Here is a 23,994-nt window from a genome sequence, read left to right as displayed (position 1 = left end):
GGAGGACATTGCATGTTTCTAGGTCCCCCCCTCCCCATGGGGTCTGTTTATAAATACCCCGCCATGCAGCGTGGAAGTCACAGATCCCATGTTCCCCAACAACCCTGACCCACTTCCACTGCCTCGGCTCCTTCACTTTTTCATTCTTTTCAATTGGACTCGCACGCAGACACGAGTAGGGTTGGGATCCGGAACCGGAAGAACCGGAAACCAACATTGAGGAACCAGGGAATTGGTTCCATCATGTTTGGGGATTTTGGAACCGTTTCTGGAAACCGAGCTGGTTATGAGGACTTCACGTCTGCTGGACAATTACAATACCGGTGGTTGTCAAAGTTTTTAACTTCAATTAAGGACCACCACAACTCTGAGAGTTTAGAAATGTACACTCTCAGAGTTACAGAACTGTAAGCGTCCATTTGGAACCCCCTATAGGAATCGTGACAGGGAACTGTTAAGGAATCAAAATACCACCGCTTCCAACTCCACAAAACGTTCGTATCCTATAAGCTTGTTCTAAGCCAGATCGGCAATCTTATATGAATGACTGTTAAAGCACTTGCGTTAGATTGCTTCCATCTCGCTAGATTATAATTGCTTGTCATTGTAACTTGGAAATAAAATCGGCGTGCATGTCCATGATAGCCCATAGGCCTATATGCTTTTATAAAATGTTATATATTAATATTTTGACACAGACTATTTATTAGTGTGTTGGCTATACATCTTGGAGTGGATACATGCATCAGCTAGTTAGACAATGCTGCCCCGCATCTCTGCAATGGAATAAGAGGTGTAAGATGATGGCCAAACACACTTCCCAAACTCTTAAAAAATACTTTCCTCGCATCCTGTTTCTTGCACGTCTTTATTTTCTTCCTCTGCAAATTAATTCGAAAAAGACGTAATTCAAGACTCAACTCTGTAGCTGCTCAGTTATTGCCATGTTTTATGTCGTATATATGAACCTCTACGGTCTTCCCCGTCCGGCTCTAACGTGCCCTTGGCAGTATCTTCCAGAGGATGTGATGTGATCTATGGGCTCAATAACCGGGCTAGCAGCACTAATGGGCGAACGGGGAGACAGCTGGAAAGATAGCCCGGCCCGGGTGCTGCTCATCGGGTTTTTATAGGCGCGCGAGACGAGAGACGAGAGACGAGGGGAGATTCTCTCCTGCACTGCAGATGTTGGGGTTGAGGGAGTCGAGACGTTTTCAAAGGACTCTCTGCCCTTCACAACTAATTGGTACTAAACCGTTCCCCCGCTAATAAACTGTATCTTGTTCTGATTCATCTTTTACAAGACCGGGGCGAAACGCCGGCATATATCATCCCGCATTCCTCCTGTCCTGCCCACCCGAGCCGTACCCTTACCGGAGTCTATTCCCACACCAATCTTCCCCCTCGCTCTTTCTCCCCTCCTCTATGTCCCTCCCCCCACCTCCACACACCTCTCCTCGTTTCTCATTCCCCAGTGGTGTAAAGTAACTTTTATTTAAGTACTGTACTTAAGTACAGTTTTGAGGTATTTGTAATTTGTAATTTCCAATACTTTCACTTCTACCCCAATACATCTGGGATCCAAATATTGTACATTTTACTCCACTACATTTATTTGAAAACTATAGTTACTAGTAATTTACTGATATAAATTATAATATGTTAAAAACCTACATAAACCACTTTAGCCCTATTTTATACCTTGGCTATTTTCAAACATTTTGTACTTTTACTTTTGGTACTTGAAGTACATTTTGATGCCAACACTTTCATACTTTTACTCAAGTGCATTTTGAATTCTGGACTTTTACTTGTAACGGGAATAATTCTACATTGGAGTATTGATACTTTTACTCAAGTAAAAATTGGGGATACTTTTCCCACCACTGTCCTTCCCATGCCTTCCTAACCCTCCCCTCCCTCCCATGGGCGACCCTTTTACTTTCCCGTCTCCTCTCTGGCTGGTCCCCCGTCTGCGCCAGCGCCGTGGGCAGGTTTAGGGGGGGAGGGGGGAACAGATCGTCAAGCGAAGAAAGGTGAGGGGAGAGAGAGGGGGGTTGATGGCACGCAGTGACTTTGGGTTGGGGTGCGGCAGAGTTTCTTTCTTTTTTCTTTCCCGTTTGATGTGCGTTCTTGAAGTTCGTTATAAAATCAGCCTCAATTACAGCGAGGCGGGGCACTGCCGAGCATCAAGGCCGCGCAGCCCCGCGATGCCCCGTTAATGAGCCGCTCGGAAACTCGCACGCCATTCCGTGCGTGCAGACAGACGCACAGGCGCACGCACACGCGCACGCACACACACACACACACACACACACACACACACACACACACACACACACACACACACACACACACACACACACAGGGGCGTCACAAGGGGGGGGGGGGGGGGGGCGGGGGGAGAGTGCGACTGATTTACCAGGGCCCAAGGTGAAGGGGCCTTAATTATTTTATAGCTATTTAGCTATTGAAAAATAGCAGATATACAAGCTCACAGCACGACACCTGAGCTTGTACAGTAGATCTGCTGTTTTTGAAAAGTCGTGAAAATGTGTGCAAACCTTTGAATATATGTATTTTTTAACCTTTTTACCTTTGAAATATTCAAAGATTTTCATGATTTTTCAAAAATAGCAGATCTACAAGCTCGCAGCGCAGTACTCGGTGCCGCGCTGTGAGCTTGTATATCTGCTATTTTTCAATTGTTAAAGCACAGGGGCCCCACAGTGAATCGCTTGTACCCAGGGCCCAGAATTTGGTGCGACACCCCTGCACACACACACACACACACACACACACACACACACACACACACACACACACACACACACACACACACACACACACACACACACACACACTGTGCTCTCATTATGTGTGACTGGGGGAGAGAGAGAGAGAGAGAGCTCCAACCAGTCTGTCCTAATGAATGCCAGTGATGTGTTTATGGCTGTGCGGGCATGTTGTGCTGGTCTCTGGTAGGGACCACATATAGTCTAAACAATATCACAACAACAGCAGAGTATTACACCGTCACCGCTGTGGCTCACGTCTACCACAGAAAGCCTATACTCTCTTTCTCTCTCATCCACCGCTGAGGTCCTGCCATCCGTTTATGACTCACGCATGCATGCACGCACACTGGGGATGGGACGATATGAACATTTCATATCACGATTATTGTGACCAAAGAAATTGTGATTTACGATATTATCGCGATAATCAAAATATCCCCAAAATCCATTATCCTGGGGTGGAACATTTGCCAAAAAATAGCCGATCTACAAGCTCACAACGCGTCGCAAGGCGACGGGTTGTGAGCTTGTAGATCGAATTGATCCCAGTGCATTACGGAACGATATCACGATAAATTAAATCTCCACGATACGATTATCATGAGTGTTTTTTATCATGATAAACGATAATATCGCTTATTATCCCATCCCTAACGCACGCACGCACTCAAACACACACACACACACACACACACACACACACACACACACACACACACACACACACACACACACACACGCACTGGATGACTACCTAATAGTATAATGGTGTTTCCCCTTAATGAAAAACATGCTCGGAGCCAAATGAAAAGGATGAAGGCTGATTGAGTGGACTGACACAGACGTATAGCGGTCTGATGAATTGGACGGGAGTCATTGATTGTCCGCCAGAATGAGCCACACCAGGAGCGATTGTTTTCTTTTTTTATCCTTTTCGTTGATTGCACGGTGACAGAGTGAGCCCCGGTTTTGTTGATTGGACGAATTTAGTCCTCGCACGTATCGATCGGCGGGGGAGGACAGTGCGAGGAGATGGAGCGACTGTCCCCATTGTCCCCCACTTCGCTTTGGAGACACTTTATGCCACACGTTGACACATGCTCAACCCCAGTATCAGAACCCATGAAGGATGGCACGCACGCACAAAAAGTGCGATTAAAGTTCTCAGTCACCATGACTGCTTTCAGTTGTTTGCAATTCAAAGAAGCCACCATGCCTTCTACGAACGCACGTCACGCAACGTAAATATTTTGAGACGAAAGAGTCTTTGAAGTTGGTCAAATCTGTGATTTTCTTCAACCGGTCGGCATGTACAGTATAGAACAGAAACCGATTCAACATAGTTTTGAAGGCTAACACCTAAACAACATACATTTTCAGTTGTGAGATTGTATTTTTTGAACGCGCGCGCACACACACGCACGGACGCATGCACGCACGCACGCACGCACGTCGCACGCACGCACGCACGCACGCACACACACACACACACACACATACAGCAGACTAGTTTGGGCCAGACTCTTGATGAGAGAAGGGGGTAAAGCCACTTGGCCGAGCACTCTGCCTCACAGTGACAGGAGGACCGCCACCGCTGTCACCCTGCTGTAAATCCACACACACACACACACACACACACACACACACACACACACACACACACACACACACACACACACACACACACACAGACAGTGGTGTAAAAAAGTACTCACATGTTTTACTCGAGTAAAAGTGTTACTAATGCAGTGTGGAAATACTCTGTTGGTATCAAAATGTACTCGAAGTACCAAAAGTACAACATGTTTGAAAATAGCAGAGATCATCTGTTTTCAAACAGCCAAGGTATAAAATAGGGCTAAAGTGGTTCATCTATGTTTCATAATATTATAATTTATATCTGCAAAGTAACAAGTAAATAAAGTTTTCAAAATAAACGTAGTGGAGTAAAAAGTACAATATTTGGATCTGAGACGTAGTGGAGCAAAAGTAAAAGTATTGGAAATTGGAAATACTCAAGTAAAGTACAAACACCTCAAAATTGTACTTGAGTACAGTACTTAAGTACAGTAGTTAGTTACTTTACACCAGAAGAGAGAGAGAGAGAGAGAGAGAGAGAGAGAGAGAGAGAGAGAGAGAGAGAGAGAGAGCGAGAACACATCCATACCACAGGAATCTGTGGTCTAGAATCACTGCTATCCAAAGAATGTCAATTGGGCTCCCATATCGCTGCCATAAACGGAGGGCCCTCCCTTTTTCGAAGGTGGGGGGGGCATTCTTCATTGAAAAATATGGAAACTCAAAACTTGGCCCTAAGTGGCTGCGGGTTAATGGCTAACTAAACATTTAGCCCCTCTATGCATGAACATTAACATAGCGACGCAGGAGGGCCCTCCAGCCTGGCCCGGAACGCGCCGCATGTAGTAAATCTCTGGAAAACGTCCCGAATCGCTAAATCACACCGGGGTCGCTCCTATCCCCAAGCGATGACACGCTCGCAAGGAGATTAAGCTAAAACCTATCAGCACCGCTAGCCGCCGACCAAGAGTTATGTCCGATTTTTGTAGATGTTTTACATTTTCTCCCCGTGGCGTTTTAATGGCCGTCGCAGTTTCTTTTCCAAGGAGCCAAAATGCTTATAGTCAGGCTGTCCTGCTGGCCTGGACAGTAAAAATCCACCCGGTTAATGGAACCGTATGGGTCTGTAACCAGGGGCGTCACAAGGGGGGTGGGGAAGTGGGACTGAGTTACTAGGGCCCAAGGTGGATGGTCCTTAATTATTTTATACTTTAGCTGTTGAAAAATAGCAGATCTGCTATTTTTGAAAAGTTGTGAAAATGTATGCAAATCTTTGAATATATGTATTTTTTAACATATATCGGACTTCCTAGGGGGGGAGGGGCAGCCAATCGTCTTTTCCCGTACTTTCCCGTATTTACCGAAATAAATGATTTTCATCCGAAAATCGGCGATCGTCTAACCTTCCCTAGTCACCACTCGTGCATTGATAGCTCATGGCTGGTCTGACATGAACAGAAGTGACTCTCATGGCGTTTCCTTCTTCAGCCTTCCTTCCTCCCACCCACTTGTTGTTTGGACGTTAGCACTAGCAGAGCTGGAGTGCTAGGTGCTAGGCTATCCAAAGTGGACACATCGACTGTTCAGTCACTCCTGGACTATATGCATGGATCGTTATGCGCGCGGATCGCGCACGCGAAATGCACGGGGAGATCGATGCTCGGCCAAAACCACCACTCTATCCCAACGGAGATCGAGAAAATCATGGTGAGCTAATGACCTGGGGAAAAAAAAAAGAAAAAACAACGGCGCTGTCCAAGAAGGAGGGGCGGCGGGCTCATGTTTATAAACATAATATTATGTCTCAGATCACAATACAATAATAGAAATTTCACGGCTAATCTACCAACCACCATTCTATTTCGGACGGCAAAGTGTTAATTTGTAACTTCTGGGGGGTCCCTGGAACGAAATATTTTGAGATGAGAGTCTGTCAAATACGGTACATATCATTTTGGGGGTCCTTCACAACAAAAGTTTGAGCACCACTGACAAGATTTTTCAAAAATAGCAGATCTACAAGCTCACAGCGCGGCAGCTTGTATATCTGCTATTTTTCAACAGTTAAAGCACAAAATAATGCGTTCCCAGTCTAAATGGGTTAAACCCCCTCCCCCTATGAAGAACATTCATGGGGGGCCCGCAGTGACTCCCCTGCCCTGTCTGAACCCAGTTCGATTTGTGCGTCTTGTCGCATGCGGTAAAAACTCATTGACTCCTTTTATGGCTCCTTTTCGGATCCACAGTGTGGTTTCCGCACAGCCTTGCACACCAAATACAATGCGTTTTAATCATGCAGCAAACGGGGAAAAACGCAATGGTTGAAAATCGCGCCTGTGTGCAAAGCCCTTTAGACGTGACTCTGGGAAATAAGGAACGAATGGGATTTTACAGTGTGCCCCCCCCCCTCTGATCTCTCTAAGCCCAGAGTTGGTGGCCGTGTAGTGGTGGGGGTTTGGAGGGGGGCTGGGGTCGCCAGACACAGGCGCACACAGCCAGGGGCCCCCACACCGGGGCCCCTGCTAAGCCTCGTTAAGGGCACTTTTAAAAGCTGTGAACTGACCTGCAGATAAACAGCACCTCTGCCAGCCACGTTACGGCCAAAAAGGAGCTTAAAGGCCGGGCAGGACAGGCCTGGGTCCTGAGTAGCAGCCAGACTCCAGTTCACGCACACACACACACACACACACACACACACACACACACACACACACACTCACGCACACACACACAGCCACACACACACACACACGCAGCCACACACGCACGCACGCACACATGCACACACACCACCGCCGCCACCACCACTAATGGGTTTTAGTGATGTCTGTTTCCCCATGCCATCTGAGACTTATTAAGGTTGGTAAAACTCTGCGAATTTCCGTTCTGAAGCAAGTGTATGTCTGTCTTTCTGTGTGTATGCGTGTGTGTAAATATGTGTGTGTGTGTGTGAGTGTGTGTGAGCATAAAGGTTTAGTCTTGATGTCTGTATGATGATAATTTGTCAGATGGACTGAACGTCGCGTTTTTTCTACAGGTCGTTCTGACTGACTGAGTGGGCAGCTCAGTTTTTCAGCGCGTCGACGCGGTAAAAACCCAGAGTCTCGCTGTAATTGAACTTTAAAAGTATATCAATCGACCCACACAAGGGTCTCTGCGTTCTGAGGGTCTGTGTATGCACTTTGAGCATGCCTCTGTGTGCTCGCCAACCTCAAACAAATGGGGAAACATTCTTTTCTTGAAAAACATGACAGTAAAGTAAAAACAAAACATATTATACTAGTAAAAAAAAAACACTTTTGGTTATTTTACTTGGCATTTGTGCGAAAACATCTGGAAGTAAAATGAGAATAAAGTGCAGAAAGCACCAGTGGGATGGATGCCTATATGTTATTATATCAACCAGTGTTGACTGCCTTAGAGATCATGTGAGGACGCAAGTGGTTTGGGGGAGAAAAAAAAAGGGGTTCTCAAACTTTTACATTTCACACCCCCCCTCCACAAATGGAACCAAATGGACCCTGTTAGGGTCCATTTGGTTCCATTTGTACACTGTCAGAGTTACAGACATGTATGAGTCAATAATGAGTCCCCTTTAACTCTGACAGTGTACGAATGGAACCACGGGTCCATTTGGTTCTATTCGTACACTGTCAGAGTTACAGACTTGTAAGGGTTCATTTGGAACCCGCCTCGAGGAACCCCCGAGAGTCCCTGGACCCCACATTGAGAACCACTGTTTTAGTAGAAAAGCCCCCATCCACCCATGCCCCCCCAAACCCATACCACACACACACACACACACACACACACACACACACACACACACACACACACACACACACACACACACACACACACACACACACACACACACACACAGACAGACGCACACACAAGACACAAACACAAGGACACAGTCTCTTCGGGGACCCCAACTGTTTATTGGTTCTGAGGATGTTATGACTCGTCGCGGGAGCAGACGAATTACGGCGGGGAGAGAGAGAGAAAGAGTCGCGACCGATGCCCGCAAGAATCGAGCGCGAATCAACAAGGAGGTCGGAGGTGACGGGGCGATCGCTCTTAGTTCTGTTGTCGCCATAGAGACCCCGACCGTTATTGTTTGGTTAACCGATGCTATCTCTCTCCCTTCTGTCTCTCTACTGCTTTCTCTCTTGTCTCCGATCCCCCCCTTCCCCTCTCCCTCTCTCTCTCTCTCTGTCTTTCCAGACGTCTGGAGCAAAATGGAATTAAGTCTGTTCCTCCCGGAGCCTTCTCGCCCTACAAGAAGCTACGCAGGATGTGAGTATCTGGCCAGTCTATGTGGGTTCCACTTTTTAGGATTGTGCAGTCCAAGTAGGGAATGAGGCTTTACTCCAGGTGAAGGAGTTTAAGTATATCGGGGTCTTGTTCACGAATGAGAGAAAGGGGATGACGGAGAAGGAGATCAGCCGGAGAATCGGAGCAGCAGGAGCGGTTTTGCAGTCGCTAAATCGCACTGTTGTGAAGAAAAAAAGAGTTGAGTCGGAAGTCTCAGTTGGAACTGTTACCCCCGCGATCCGATTCCGGGTTAAGCGGTTGGATGGATGGATGGATGGATGGATATCGGTACATTTGAAGCGCAATGAGTCCCCGGGAAGTAGGGATGATGGGACGATAAGCGATATTATCGTTTATTGTGATAAAAAAAACACTCGCGATAATCATACCGTGAAAATTTAATTTATCGTGAAATTATCCTCCGTCATGCACTGGGATCAATTCACCTTTTAATTGCCGAGCTGCATTTCCGGTACCACTTAAACCCTCTATAATTGGTAAAAGTTACTTGTAATATACGTACTTGATACAGTGCTTTTTTCACTCTCTACCAAATATCTTTGCCAAAAAATAGGAGATCTATTGTGAGATCCATTGTGAGATCTATAAGATCTATGAGCTTGTAGATCGACTATTTAAAAAAAAACGTGACGGGGGTCCACACGTCTCCCCGGACCGCCAAAGAACATGCAATATTCACAGGAACCAAGAGAACATGTTCCTGGTTCTCGCAGGACGTGGTAGACAAGCGGGCACTTAAGATGTGACACGAGTATAATAACCAGCTCTCATCTTTCATTTGCTTTGCTCGCTGGTATTCCCCTGGCTGGCGTTGCCTGGCGCGTATGCGCGCGCACGCCCGCGTGTGCGTTTTGCGTGTGTACATGTGTCCATCTGACTGCGTGGGCAAACTGTAAACTGCGGCCGGGGTTGATTATGGAGGGGACTTGGGAGAGTGTGCTGGAATGAAGGTCTGAGGCTTCGCTGTCTCCGGGCCCCGCTGGGAGTGAAACACTGACAGGCTGCTAGTTTGAGTCTGAGTGATTTTGCACCCATGCAGCCAGCCTTGCTCGCCAGCCAGCCCACACCTCCTCCTCCTCCTCCTCCCCCACTACCACCAGGCCTGACCCTGCACCGCCAGGGAGGGAGGGAGGGAAGAAGGGAGGCCGGCGAGAAGGAAGCGGGAGGTCAGGGAGTTTCTCTGCCCTTCGTACCAAAAAAAAGGGTTTTGGTGTTGTTTGTCGAAGTGTACAGTAGACCGGTGGTTCTCAAACGTTGACATTTGAAGGACTCCCCTTAACTTTGACAGTGTACGAATGTTCCATTTGGTTCCATCCGTTAGACTGCCCTACAAAGGCAGAGTGCAGTAACTCCGTTTTCGGACACACCGACTTATTTGTGTCGCCCAAAGGTCAAATTAGCCTTCATGATATTGGGGGATGAACAATTAGCTCAAGAACAGATCAGACAATCAGTGTAATATCACTTAAATGCCTATATCCTCTTTGGCTGACCAGTTGTAACACTTTTAAACCCTTTTTTAGTGATATTCTTGTACATACTGTAGTTACTGCACTCTGCCTTAGTAGGGCAGCGTACACTGTCAAAGTTAAAGACTTGTAAGGGTCAATTTAGACCCCCATAAAGGAACCTAGAGAGTCCCTGAAATCCACTTTGAGGACCACCGTTATTGACTCTTGAAGATTGTGCAAAATGGAACCAAGCACACCCGCAAGGGTCTTCGGAGAATCTGAGTTAAATCAAGGATTTTACAATACGGCCGGTGGACCGTCCCGGGATTGCCGATGTTTAACGAAAGAGCGTGCTGCTCAGCATCTTCTCGTTTTTGTGTAGAAGTTAGCGGTGCAGTTTGTACATAATATTCTCAACTATATGTACAGTATAGACCAGAGTTCCCAAATTAGTTTTCCCCAAGGGCCAAATTATGTCTAGGGTACCAAGCCGAGGGCCACAACATTGCAGGGGGCGACGGTGGCGTTCCCGCTACTCGAGTGACAGTTCAGATATCGTCGTTGTCGGGTGAAAATCTTGTATGTCCAAAACCGTTTGTTTTGCATTTATCATTTTAAAAATGATTTAAACTAGTGAAAACACACAACGCCTCGCAGTGCGAGGCGTTGTATGCTTGTCGATCGGCTGTTTTCACTATTTAGTATTTTTTTTAAATGATAAAAACGAACGGTTTTGAACAATGGACATACAAGGTTTCCACCGGACAATGGCGATAAAATGCCCATTCGCAACAATACATGTACATAACTCTCTGGTATTCACTATAGTCTTTGCATGTGACAGCCAATAATGACCGCGCACCACAACACTGGAAAGGTCGTGACCTCACATTTTTACACCCGGTCAGAGTTCAATTAACAGTCAGGGTTTGGACGGTGTCCTCTGCTGTCCGTCACCGGCGTCCCAACAACAACCTCTCTCTCTGTCTTGTCGGTCTGTTGTGCAGTGAGCTTGAGCGCTGCTTTTAGAAACAACAAGAATGTGTGGCTTCATGTCCGACTTGACCCTCCCTTGGTCCTTGTTGGTTCAGCTGGCCGCGCGGCCCCGGTAGCGGCCGGGCTACCCCGCCCGCCCTCCCGCCCTCGGACCACTTTTTTTACCAAAAAAAAAAGACGTTTTGGTCGACAGGGCCAAAGAACATCCATGACGGATATACGGGGCGGCCTCTGTCTCTCCCGGGATTTGCGGCCGTAAATCTGAAAGAGAACTCGTGATGTGATACTTTTGATGTCACACTTCGGCTGCCAGCATAGGCTCAGTGCCTATAAGTGTAGTCCCCCGGGTGTCCAGAAGGTGGCACACACACCAGTTTGGTTCTCAACCTTTTCTGCCATCTTGAAAATCTCATAAGTGGTCAGATGGGTGCGCCACCGTGCAATTTCAGAGCACGTTTATTTTAAAGATCAGTCAATCGATTGTGTTCCGTAGTGTAACGGGACTGTGGCAGCCACGCACACGCCACAATGCTAAATGAGTGACCGCTTGTGTTACTGTTACGCAACACCTCACCACTAATGGCCACAGGGAGAAGTCAAAGAGTTTGGCGTGTTGACATGTTTGTATTCATCATTTTAAAAACTATCTAAACTAGTGAAAATAGCCGAACTACAAGCACAAGTGTTCTTGTAGATCTGCTATTTTCACTAGCTTTGTGCGACAGTCTTGTATGATGAAGCAGGGCTTTACTTTACGAAAAAACATACAAAATGTGAAACTTGGAGATACAAGGTTTCTGCCCGACAGTGACGTTATCTTATACAGTATTCTAAAAGGAACGTTGGACATTAATCTTCATTCGCAGCTCAAAAAAATCAGATGTACAAGCTCACAACCCGTCGCATCACGGCACATCGTTGCGAGCTTGTAGATCTGCATGTTTCCGGCATGCAACACTAATACCGTAAGTTACTGTAAAGAAAAGGTGAAGGTTCAATTGTGTCTAGTTCAGGGGTTTTCAAAGTGGGTGACGGGGCACCCTGGGGTGCCGTGACGGCAGTCCAGGGGTGCCGCCAGATAATTTGATAATATTTGGGATTTATTTGTACACTTGGAAAAAATATTTAATATCATTTTAAACTTGAAGTACAAAGTTATTTTCAGTCAGTTCGAACCAAAATGGCTCTTATCTCAACGTTTTCCTCGCAACATAATCACTAAAATATCGTCACTGTCGGGCAGAAACCTTGTATCTCCAAGTTTCAAATGTGTACGTCTTTTGGTAAAGCAAAGCCCTGCTTCATCATACAAGACTGTCGCACAAAACTAGTGAAAACAGACGATCTACAAGCACACAACGCCTTGCGAAGCGAGGCGTTGTGTGCTTGTAGATCTGCTGTTTTCACTAGTTTAGTACATTGTATAGATGATAAATATAAAATGAACGGTTTTGGACATACAAGGTTTCCACCCGACAACGACGATATGCTATAAATATAAGGCGCTGGGAGTGAAAACTATAATGTAGGGGTGCCTCGGATTAAAAAAATATTCATGGGGTGCCCTGAGACAAAAAAGTTTGGGAACCACTGGTCTAGTTGACCGTACCGAAAGCCACGCATGCATGCTTGGCGTGTTTGTGTGCGCGCACACTTTTTGTGCAATGCCTGCCCTCCTGATCCCCTGCCCCCACACTCCCCCGCTGCCCTGGGAAATGCCAAAACGCCTACAGTACATTCTCTCTGTAACCTTGGTCCTGGTTTGGACGACCTACACGCGAACCCGTGTCCTCTGACGGAAGATGCTGCTCTGACAGCCTGGAGGAGAACAACAGCAACCACGCACACACACACATACACACACACACACACACACACACACACACACACACACACACACACACACACACACACACACACACACACACGTACACGCGCGTTAGACACGTTGTTTGGCTGTACAGAAAGTGCACCGATGCACATTTTTGGCCGCTTCCCTGCGTTTCGGTTTTCCAGGAAACCTCAGTCCTTCTCTGGCCAGAAGACGAATGGGGTCCTTTAGTTTAGGCCATCACCCCCACATGAGAACATACAGTATCGTCGTTGTCGGGTGAAAACCTTGTATGTCCAAAACCGTTCGTTTTGCATTTATCATTTTAAAAATGATTTAAACCAGTGAAAACAGCCAATCTACAAGCACACAACGCCTCGCGGTGCGAGGCGTTGTGTGCTTGTAGATCTGCTGTTTTCACTACTTTTGTGCGACGGCCTTGTACGATGAAGCAGGGCTTTACTTTGCGAAAGAACGTACACATTTGAAACTTGGAGATGCGAGGTTTCCGCCCGACAACGCCGATATCCTCTCTCTCCTTCACCGCACCACCCGCTTTCCTTTTAAAGGTATATCCAGTCCTGCGCGCTCCATTAACTCCACTCCACTCCTCTCTCTCTCTCTCTCTCTTTCTCTCTCTTCTCGCTGCCAATCTGCGCATCTCTCTTCCTCTTCTGGCGTCCTCTATCCTCCTCTTCCTCACTCTCGCTCTCTCCATCTCTCTATCTGTCGGCCCGTCTCGTTCTCTGCCCCCCCACTCCCCGCTCCCCCACGAAGGATCGCTTTCTAATTCGTTGGCTCATGCATGTGCAGACAGACACGACGCCACGCTTGTGCGTTATGCACATGCACACATCTGCGCGCGGTGGCTTTAGCCTGTGGACGGATGCGTATAAGGCCTGGGGATCCCATTGATGACGCGCGTACTGACCGTTCAGAGACATCCTGTACCACACTACATTAATACATAGACACAGACACACACGCGCATGTACACACACACGCGCACGCACACACGCACGCACAGGTTTGTACTGTATTACTATGCTTGTGAGGACATCGACATTTCAAGATATAGCGATTTCACGACTGCCATTTATTGGACGTTCGCTACGCGGCCCCCACACAAACACGTCGCACCGCCGCTCCGACTGATACGCCCATACATGGAGATCTCTGTATCGGTCAGTTCTTGACCCTTTTATTGCGGAGATCTATAATCCCTAAACCTAACTTCTAAATGCCTAATACTAAACCTAAACCCCAACTATATTTAAATATTGTAAACCTATCTCTAAAAAAAATAAACAAATTCGACCATTGACCTTTCTTGTGAGGACCATGAGAATTGTCCTCACAACAGCTTGAGTGGAGACACCTGGTCCTCACAAGTATGCTAATGCGAACGCACGCACGTACGCACACGCACGCACACGCACGCACACACACACACACACACACACACACACACACACACACACACACACACACACACACACACACACCCCTTCCAAGATACAAGACAGGGCCGCCTCGATATACAGGCCCACAAGTAACACAAGTAAATGTTTTGATTGGCTACCAGTCTGGAGTCCTATAGCCGCCTGCATGGTTTCAACGGAGGCCCCTGAGGGACATGCCGTGGAGCGTGTGAGAGAGAGAGAGAGAGAGAGAGAGAGAGAGAGAGAGAGAGAGAGGGCTGCAACACGTCTTCCATCCACTCACACTACATTATGCCTCGGCCTCACAGGCTGCCAGGGAGAACGTCTAGACTTTGTGTGTGCAGGGACGTGCTGGCCATTGGGAAAAGCGGGACAACTCCCGAACGGCCGGCCATTAGGAAAAAAATAAAAATAAAATGTCGGCCTTCGTTCCATTCTCGTATCTCCAAGTTTCAAATTTGTAGATTTTTTTGCAAAGCAAAGCCCTGCTTCATCATACAAGGCCGTCGCACAAAAGTAGTGAAAACAGCAGATCTACAAGCACACAACGCCTCGCACCGCGAGGCGTTGTGTGCTTGTAGATCGGCTGTCTTCACTAGATTCAATCATTTTTAAAATGATAAATACAAAACAAACGGTTTTGGACATACAAAGTTTCCACCCGAAAACGACGAAATATAACTCATGTAATTGGCCCAGTGGCTTGTCACTTGTCATGATCTGAAATGGCAAATCGTTGAGTAGCAGCAGCACTATACAGTAGATAGATCTCTCTCACAATGAGGGCCTCTCCAACTCTTTTTCCCGGGCTGAATCAGGGGCCCAGCATGTCCTGTGTGTGTGTGTGTGTAGTCTGTTACCCATGCCATGTCGTCATGTGACGCTGGCGCCGAGAACCAGAGCGTTTCGGCGGCGAAGGCTGGAAAACCTTGTATGTCCAAAATGTACGTCCTTTTTTGTTAAAATAGTGAAAAAGCCACACACAGTGTGCTTGTAGATCTGCTATTTTCACTACTTTTGTGCAACACTTTTGTATAATGTAGGGCTTTAATTCACAAAAAAAAAAAAGAACGTACAGATTTGAAACTTAAATACAAGGTTTCTGCCCGATAGTGACAATTTAACCCCTTCACCCTCAGAATTGTGAAAAGTTCAGTGACTGGGTCAGTGTTATTAACGCATTCATTGGAGAACGTATACTGTAGTCTACTAATGCTGAATGATGATGAAGTGAGTTAAAAACCTGTTTTTTCGTTGTTGTTTTTTTTCCATCTTCACAGAGACTTGAGCAACAACCAGATCTCAGAGATAGCTCCTGATGCCTTCCTGGGCCTGCGGTCCCTCAACTCTCTGTAAGTGTGTGTAAGACAGACACACAGAGGATTGATTGATTGATTGATTGATTGATTGATTGATTGATTGATTGATTGATTATTGTCACATAACAGGTTTGCAGGTATAAAGATGTGGGTGGAATGATATTTTTCATCATTTTGTAGCTTCCGTGAGAAGAGAGAATAGAGGTAGAGTAAGAGCAGGAGAGATATTAAAAGGAAAGAGGGAGGAAAAAAACACAGAATAGAAACAGATTAAATAATCAAGATATACATACATGCACAGATAGGGTATGTAGTGGCAGGTGTGTGCATTATGTATATGCATCAGCAGCATCCTGTTGCAGGTGTGTTCATCATATGCAGGTGTCTACAGTACATGTTATTTTAGAAACATTAGCAAACCGGTGCGTGCGTACTTGTTATTTTAGAAATATTATCATTAAGGCTATGTTTTTCTGCTTTAGGTCCACTGCCTGCCTAACCCAGATAATGAATAGCATATCCATGCATGCACATTGCACGGTACACATAGAATAAAGAAATTAAATGTTTCCATTTTCCAACAATGGTTTTATTGAAATAACCACAACTGGTTACAGATGAACTGTTTTTTTGCACGTGCTACGTGCGTGCATAGTGTGTCTTTTAATGAATTTGACACATACACCAATACCTCATTTCAAGCCGTCTTCGTCGGTATGCATACCTCGCATGTTGATACCTCGATGAAGGTACATTTTCCATATATTGCCCAGCCTTAATTAGCATACAGGTGTGTACATAACATGCCACCATGAGGCGAGGTTATAGAAGAGTATAGCAGCAGGTACAGTGTTGAATAGGAAAGGAAAGGTAAAACAAAAGAAACACACCCATATTTCACATAGGTACTGTAAATCCACCTCAGGTAAAACTATATATATATGTTATAAACTAAGTGTACTTGTGCTGTGGTTTCCAGTGTGCTGTATGGAAACAAGATAACGGAGCTTCCCAAAGGCGTGTTCGACGGCCTCTACGGCCTGCAGCTGCTGTAAGTCAAACCCAACCACGTGCGCCGAACACCACACGCACCAGCAAGCTGTAGAACCCTCTGACAACGAGGAACGCACAGCCTTGTAGAAGTTTGTAGAAGGAATGCATAATGCATGAGTGCATAAAGAGCGCTCTGACAACCCCCCCCCCCCCCCCCCCCATCTCTCTCTCTATCTACCTCCATCCCATCTTCCCTCCCTCCCTTCCTTCTTTTCTGCTCACCTCGCTCCCTTCATCCGTCTATCCACTCAGTGGCCTTTTCTCCTCCTCTCTTTCCAGTTGTGTAAAGAAGTGGTTCTCAACCTGTGGGTGGGGGGGGGGGGGGGGGTCTCCAAATTATTTTGGGGGGTCCCCAGATGATGTGCAATGTTGTTTTCTCACTCAACAGTAAACACACCGACACAAAGTTTAATTGTATAGAGGGTATATGCACATTTATAAAGTGACAATTTAAGGTATTTTTAATACTAATAAAATGACAAATTAAACAATGGCCAAATTGTCAAATATTAGAGGCAGAAATTGTGAAAATAGACGATCTACATGCTCACAACACCATGCGTTGTGAGCATGTAGATCGGCTATTTTCACACTAGGATCGTGTTATACAAAATGTAATGTCTTCACTCTTAAGCCCTTTGCACACAGGCGCGTTTAACCGTACGGATAAAACGGACAATTTCATTTTTTTAAAAGAAAACAATGATTCTCTATGACCTCATGCACACCGGCTCCGAATTAGCCGTGCGACGAGTGGCTGCGGCCGTGCGTTTTTTTCTCGATCGAACCCAGTTCGATTCGTGCGTCTTGTCGCATGCGGTAAAAAACTCATCACTCCTTTTATGACTCCTTTTTGGATCCGCAGCGCCGATTCCGCACATCCTTGCACACCAAATCCAATGCGTTTTATTCATGCAGCAAACGAAAAAAAACGCAACTGTCCTGTGTGCAAAGGGCTTTAGTGCTCGTAGGGTGGGGCCCCCCCAGTTAAAATATTATTATTTTGGGGGTTGCGGCCTGAATGGTTGAGAACCACGTACTGGTGTAAAGTAACTACGTACAATTACTTAGTGCTGTACTTGAGTACAATTTTGAGGTATTTGCACTTTACTTGAGTATTTGCTATAGTATAGTACTATCAGAACACAGTCCCATTTTTTTAAAATATTTGAATGAAATTAAATCACTTACCCTACCTTTACCACCACTGTCTCTCTCTGCGCGCTCCCAGGTTGCTGAACGCCAACAAGATCCACTGCGTGCGGGCCAACACCTTCCAGGACCTGCAGAACCTCTCTCTGCTCTCGCTGTACGACAACAAGATCCAGACACTCGCCAAGGGCACCTTCACCTCGCTGCGCGCCATACAGACCCTGTGAGTACCAACGCACACAGGCGCGCACGCCTCGCTTTGATCTATCGATTGCTTGAATACATTATCGACGAGGTGGTTAACTGTACGGGTAGTCTACGGCAAACTTTCTTTTCCACAAACTTTTTAGCTCGAGACCCCAAACACAAACTATAGACGTTTGCCCCGGCGACGCAAACAATGTGTCACTTCGCGCCGCGTTGTGAGCTTGTAGATCAGCTGTTTTCACTACTTTTTAAACATGTTTTCTAATTCATGGAATTTTCTTAGATGTTTATTTTATTTATTAATGAAATTACATTACTTGCAATTTTTTGAATTAAAATCTTTTTGGGGCAATGCTTTTTGAAAATGTTTTGAAATAATAATAATTCATTTTAGGCCTGACCTAAAGGGCTGTCCATACTTCGACCGAAACCGAAGACTTCGGTCAAAAGGTCCTTTTCGACCATAAAATGATGTCCCTCGCGACTTCTGAAAAGCATTAGACCGAATGAGAAGTTCGGAAATTTGCACATCGGAAAACACAACTCACCGAACATTTCCTTCAAAGTATAGACAGGCTTTAAGTTTTCTGAAAAACAAATATGTTGCTACAGTACATCCTGTATACTGTACTACACAAAAATGTGTTCCCAGCCTGAATGGGTTAAAAACTAGAAAGATGCAATTGGAAGTTGTCCGGGGGCGTCAATTGGGTATGGCAGGGGTATGCAGCTGCCATACCCCATGGGTCCAGGGGGGAGAATAAAAGTTACTTTTGAATATAAATCCATGAATGCCTCTATCTGTGCTGGTTATTATGTTGTTAAATTACGTTAAAATAACTACAAATGTAAAATTTAACTAAATGGTCACTTTAACAAGGTATTATAATTATATTCTCCACACTTTTATTCTCCCCATCTTGACAAAATGGTATATTTCCAGGTACCGCAGGTCAGCTGCACAGGTGCAATGCACTTGAACAACCGTTCCAGGCTGCAATATCCAGCTCAAGAAACCATAGAATCGGGGGGGAAAAAATAAAATGTACTTCTTAACTCTTTCAATGCCACCTTTTCACCACTAGAGGGCGCCCAATGGCCATAGAATCCTACATAGACAAGCGCTGGTATATGCACAAGCCTTGCGCAGCCATGACTCGCCTGAACACTTTCCTTTGTGCATGTACAGGAACAGGATGAAGTTAGCTTGAAGTTAGCTATTGGCTACCAAGCATTTTAGAAGCCCTATTTTCGGCGATTTAGCCATGATTAAACCTTGCACACCTCATGGATATGCATGGAACAGAGAAAATGAGCTCTAAAGATCCTGGATTGCATTGGAGTGGATGGTAAATATCGGCGGCACGACGCTCTCGCGGGCCGTGTAAACAGATGACGGCCGGTGGCCCGGCTCGAAAAAAAATAAGGACAAATAAAGCCGAACTAGTTCGGGATTGGCACAGTAAGAGTTAAAATAAATGTATCCTGCCTGTTGCTAAGGTATGGCAACTAAGGTATGGCGACTGGCGACTGGCACCTGTCATGTTGCCATACCTTAGCTTTTTCCGAACTGACGCCACTGCTCGACACGAGTCACACTTGCAAGTATCTCTGTATCTGTCATACAAGACATATTGGAATACAACTCAGTGGAGTCATAGGTATATTTATTTACAGAGAAAGGAGGGGTGGGGGAGAGGGGGGGGAGCCCGCGGTATGACACATTCTGAGCTGTCGCCGTAAAACATGCGCGGACACATCGGCGGTTGTTTACCCCCGCGCCTCTGCCTGTATGATGACACAGGAATGGCAACGCATATCTGTCATCTTCACAACACACAATGCACGGCGCGGCTGCAAGAACGTGCTTTCTTTAGCGGGGGGGTACAGATCTGAAACTGACTCAAACCCCCCAACCCCCAGCAGTCAACGCCCCGGCTCTATAGGCTTTCTCTCCAGCACCCTATCATCATCATCATACAGTTGTCTTAACATGAATGCCTGTTGTTCGCCGTCATCGTGGTAAACACGGCCCTCGACCGCGCGGCTGTATCATTTAACACGTATCAATTCAGACCTCACACTGTGGCATCCCCCCCCCTCCCCCCCGACCGCACCGCAGCGCAGCAGAGGTAAGGCACACTGCATGTCGAAAACATTTTATTTTTTTTGGTTTTGTACCACAGGCTTTTGTTATGTCGTTGCTGCCGAGTAGAAACCTCTTATCTCCATGTTCTCAAGTTGCACTTTGCACTTTTTAGGTAGTTTAGATCTTAATATGCAGTAGACTATTTAAGCAGCTTCGTTTTTAACAACTCTTAACACTGATTTTAATGTGGTATTCTTAAGACCGTAGCTGCTGCTTTGGCTTTAGCGAACAATTAATTTCACTTGAAAACACTGCTCTTCCTGGCTGTGTCGAAGTGTCCTCGAGCAACTGAACACTGAACCCCCAACTGCTCCCGATCAGATGCATTAATGGTTTCCTCCGCCGACGGGTGTTGTGAATGTGTGTGTGAATGGGTGAATGTGAAGTACATTGTAAAGCGCTTTGGAGAAAAGCGCTACAGTATATAAATGCAGTCCATTTACACGGTATAAGAGCCAGAGTGTTGGTCCAACTCTTAAGAGCGTGAAACCGGGACCCAGCACCACCAGCGCCGAGGTGTTGATGTCCACGTGAGAAGCTGCTAAAAGGAAGAGGGCTGCTTACGGTCAGATCACTCTCTCGGATTTCCCCACGTTTTCACAGTGCCGCAAAGAACTCTGTTTTGAATCAAAGCACGCTTATTTTTCGCAGCGTTTGCTAGCTCTGAACCCACCACACACACACACACACACCCAACCACTCGAATACGAGGTCAAAAATAGTCCTATTACTGAGCCGCCTTTGTCTGCGTCTGCAAATATAACATGGGAGAGAGAGAGAGAGAGAGTCTCCTCTTCCTCCGTGGGAACTCACCCCTCCACCCCCGTTGTGTGTTATTTTCTTTTTCTAATGAATTAATAGGAAGGGTTTTTGACCCGTTCCAATGGTTTCGCCGATACAGCGCAGCCAACTTCTGGATGCCTTTTCATATTGACTTGTTTTCAGGGACGTGCAGAGAATGTTAGAGAGGCAGGGGCTGAAATTTCTAAAAGGTCCTTTTGATTAAAATATTGAAAATAGCAGACCTCCAAGCTTGGAGGTCGGCTATTTTCACTTTCAGTACTTGATACCACACTGAACTAAGCATAAAAAAGGCAATACGGGAGATGTGGCGTAACGGCATGGATTTCTACACATTGAGGGCAATTCTTTCAACATAAGATGCTGCATTCAAGTTCAGGAGAGCTTGGACAAGGCAATTCTCTTGAATGCTGCCTTCAGGTATGGCATGGGAAGAGGGGCATAATTTGCATTTCTTTAACCATAGTAAAAACCGCATTCATGGTCTGGAGAGGGCACCTTTTTACAGACGGATAAAAGGGCAGGGGCTCAAGCCCCCTTTCATGTCTATGTGTGCACGTGCCTGCTTGTTTCCCCCCACCCGTCTCATGCTTTTTTTCCCCTCTTTGTTTTCTCTCTCTCTCTCTCTACTTCCCAGTCACCTGGCACAGAACCCCTTTATCTGCGACTGTAATCTCAAGTGGCTGGCAGACTACCTGCGCTCCAACCCCATCGAGACCAGCGGCGCCCGCTGTGCCAGCCCGCGCCGGCTGGCCAACAAGCGCATTGGACAGATCAAGAGCAAGAAATTCCGCTGCTCCGGTATGCTTTGTGGCTGAGTATATACCTCCGTAGAGCGGTCCATGTACCTCTCTCCCTCTCTCTCTCTCTCTCTCCTGTGGTCTCTCTCTGGCTTCTTCACTGGCTTTTGGTCTTTTCACCACGTCGTTGTTGTCGGGTGAAAGCCTTGTATGTCCAAAACCGTTCGTTTTGCACTTTAAACTGGTGAAAACAGCCGATCACAGCCGATCACAACGCCTTGCGGCGCGAGGCGTTGTGTGCTTGTAGATCGGCTGTTTTCACTACTTTTGTGCGACGGCCTTTTACGATGAAGCAGGGCTTTACTTTGCGAAAGAAGGTACACATTTGAAACTTGGAGATATGAGGTTTCCGCCTGACAACGACGATATACTTGTCACTCTCTGCCCAGTCCTCTCTTTCTCTCTCTCTCTCTCTCTCTCTCTCTCTCTCTCTCTCTCTCTCTCTCTCTCTCTCTCCTCTGGGACTACTGTATGTTTTCTTGTCTGTGGCGTCTCGTGTTGTCTCCGCTTACCTCATACTGTATTGAGCGAGTGATTTGTTATTAGTTGATTCCTTGGTTTGATTTCGACCCTCTCTGGGCTGTTGTTTTCCGGTGCCCCTCAATCGATATGTACCCCTCCCTGGGCAGGCCAGAGGTCGAGAGTTCAGAGGTATCTCTCTCTCTCTCTCTCTCTCTCTCTCTCTCTCTCTCTCTCTCTCTCTGTTATCTCTCCATTCCCCCCTCCCTGCTACAGCCTAGAGCGTCTGGTTTCATGACGTATAAATCGCTGGCGTCGCGGGGCTGTAGAGTCTCGGTCCCTGCCGATCTCCGCCGCCCGTTCCGTTCCGTACCGTCCGTTCGTCGGTCGGTTCGCGGCCATCTTCCTGCCATGTCCTCCTTGCTCCCCCATCTCCCCTCCTCCCATGGTTCTGATTCAGCTCACCCCTCCTCACCCTCCAGCTCTTCGCTCCTTTGCGGCCAGATGTCTCCATCATGCCCCCCCCCCCCCCCAGCACTCTGTGCCCGCTATTGTGTTTCTGCAGCCTGGCGCTGCAGCCATACGGAGACTTCACTCCTGTTTAGAAACTTCACTCACTTGGCAGGAAGGAGACTGTTTTCTTTCTTTCCTTCTGAAATGCTCTCGTTTTTTTTTTTTACTCCGTTTTCACTCCTTCGTTCTTTCTTCACTCTTTCTCTCTTACATGTTCTTTCTTTTTACTCTCTTTCTTCCCTCTTTATTCCTTACGGTCTTTAGTTCTTCATTCTTGAGCACGTTCTTTCTTTCTTTCTTTCTTTCTTTCTTTCTTTCTTTCTTTCTTTCTTTCTTTCTTTCTCTCCATGTGTCTCTCAGCATCATATCCAGATGTTTACCAGTCCATTACCATATGTATAGGTATATGATATAGTATCAGAGGCGTCAATTGGGTATGGCAAGGTACAGTATGGCAGCTGCCATACCTTGGCTACAGGGAGAAAATAAAATGTACTTCTTAAAATAAATTCATCATGCCTGTTGCTAAGGTATGGCAACATGACTGCTGTCTTGCAAGCGTGCAAAGGCACGCGTGCAAGACAGCAGTCATGTTGCCATACTTTAGCTTTTGCTGAACTGACGCCACTGTATAGTATGCACATTATCATGAACACAGACACACACCTCATATTGAATATATCGTCTCTGTCGGGTGGAAACCTCAAGTCCAAAACTGTTACTTTTCAGGATTCAAATTCAAAAATAGCTAAATTAATCGGCCGACAAGCTCAAAGCGTGTCTCGAGCTTGTGGATCTGCTACTGTTGATGTTTGTGTGACGCCGTAGTGTGACCAATAGGGGCGTTAATTTACAAAAAAAGTTAAAACACAAAAGGTTAGAATGTGGACATATAGGAGGTTTCTGCCCGATAGCAACGATATACAGTATGACTACTCTGTCTGTCATATACCTGGTGCCATGTGCGGCCATATAGAACTGTGTTTCTCAAACCAACATTTCAAGGTCTCCCCTTAAAGGCCAACTTTTTTTTCATATATATTAGAAAATATATATATATATTTAGCCACTTGCACGCATGCCCCCACCCACTGAAAAACAAAA

The 23,994-nt window shown here is 46.3% G+C and overlaps 1 protein-coding gene across 1 annotated transcript in view; it reads left to right on the top strand.

The window, feature by feature from the left end:
• Positions 1-23,994, top strand: part of slit1a (slit homolog 1a) — a gene marked incomplete at both ends in the record, with an annotated part of 69,671 nt that overhangs the window by 5,315 nt on the left and 40,362 nt on the right. Inside the window, 5 exons of the mRNA XM_080740767.1 lie at positions 8,607-8,678; positions 15,718-15,789; positions 16,736-16,807; positions 18,041-18,184; positions 21,756-21,919. Coding sequence (XP_080596893.1) covers positions 8,607-8,678; positions 15,718-15,789; positions 16,736-16,807; positions 18,041-18,184; positions 21,756-21,919 — 524 coding nt within the window. The remainder of the gene's footprint in view (positions 1-8,606; positions 8,679-15,717; positions 15,790-16,735; positions 16,808-18,040; positions 18,185-21,755; positions 21,920-23,994) is intronic.

Source organism: Nannobrachium achirus (assembly GCF_963921795.1).
Source record: "Nannobrachium achirus genome assembly, chromosome: 13".
NCBI classification, from domain to species: domain Eukaryota; kingdom Metazoa; phylum Chordata; class Actinopteri; order Myctophiformes; family Myctophidae; genus Nannobrachium; species Nannobrachium achirus.
The sequence above is the reverse complement of the archived record's forward strand: the minus strand, read 5'-3'. Positions and strand labels throughout refer to the sequence as shown.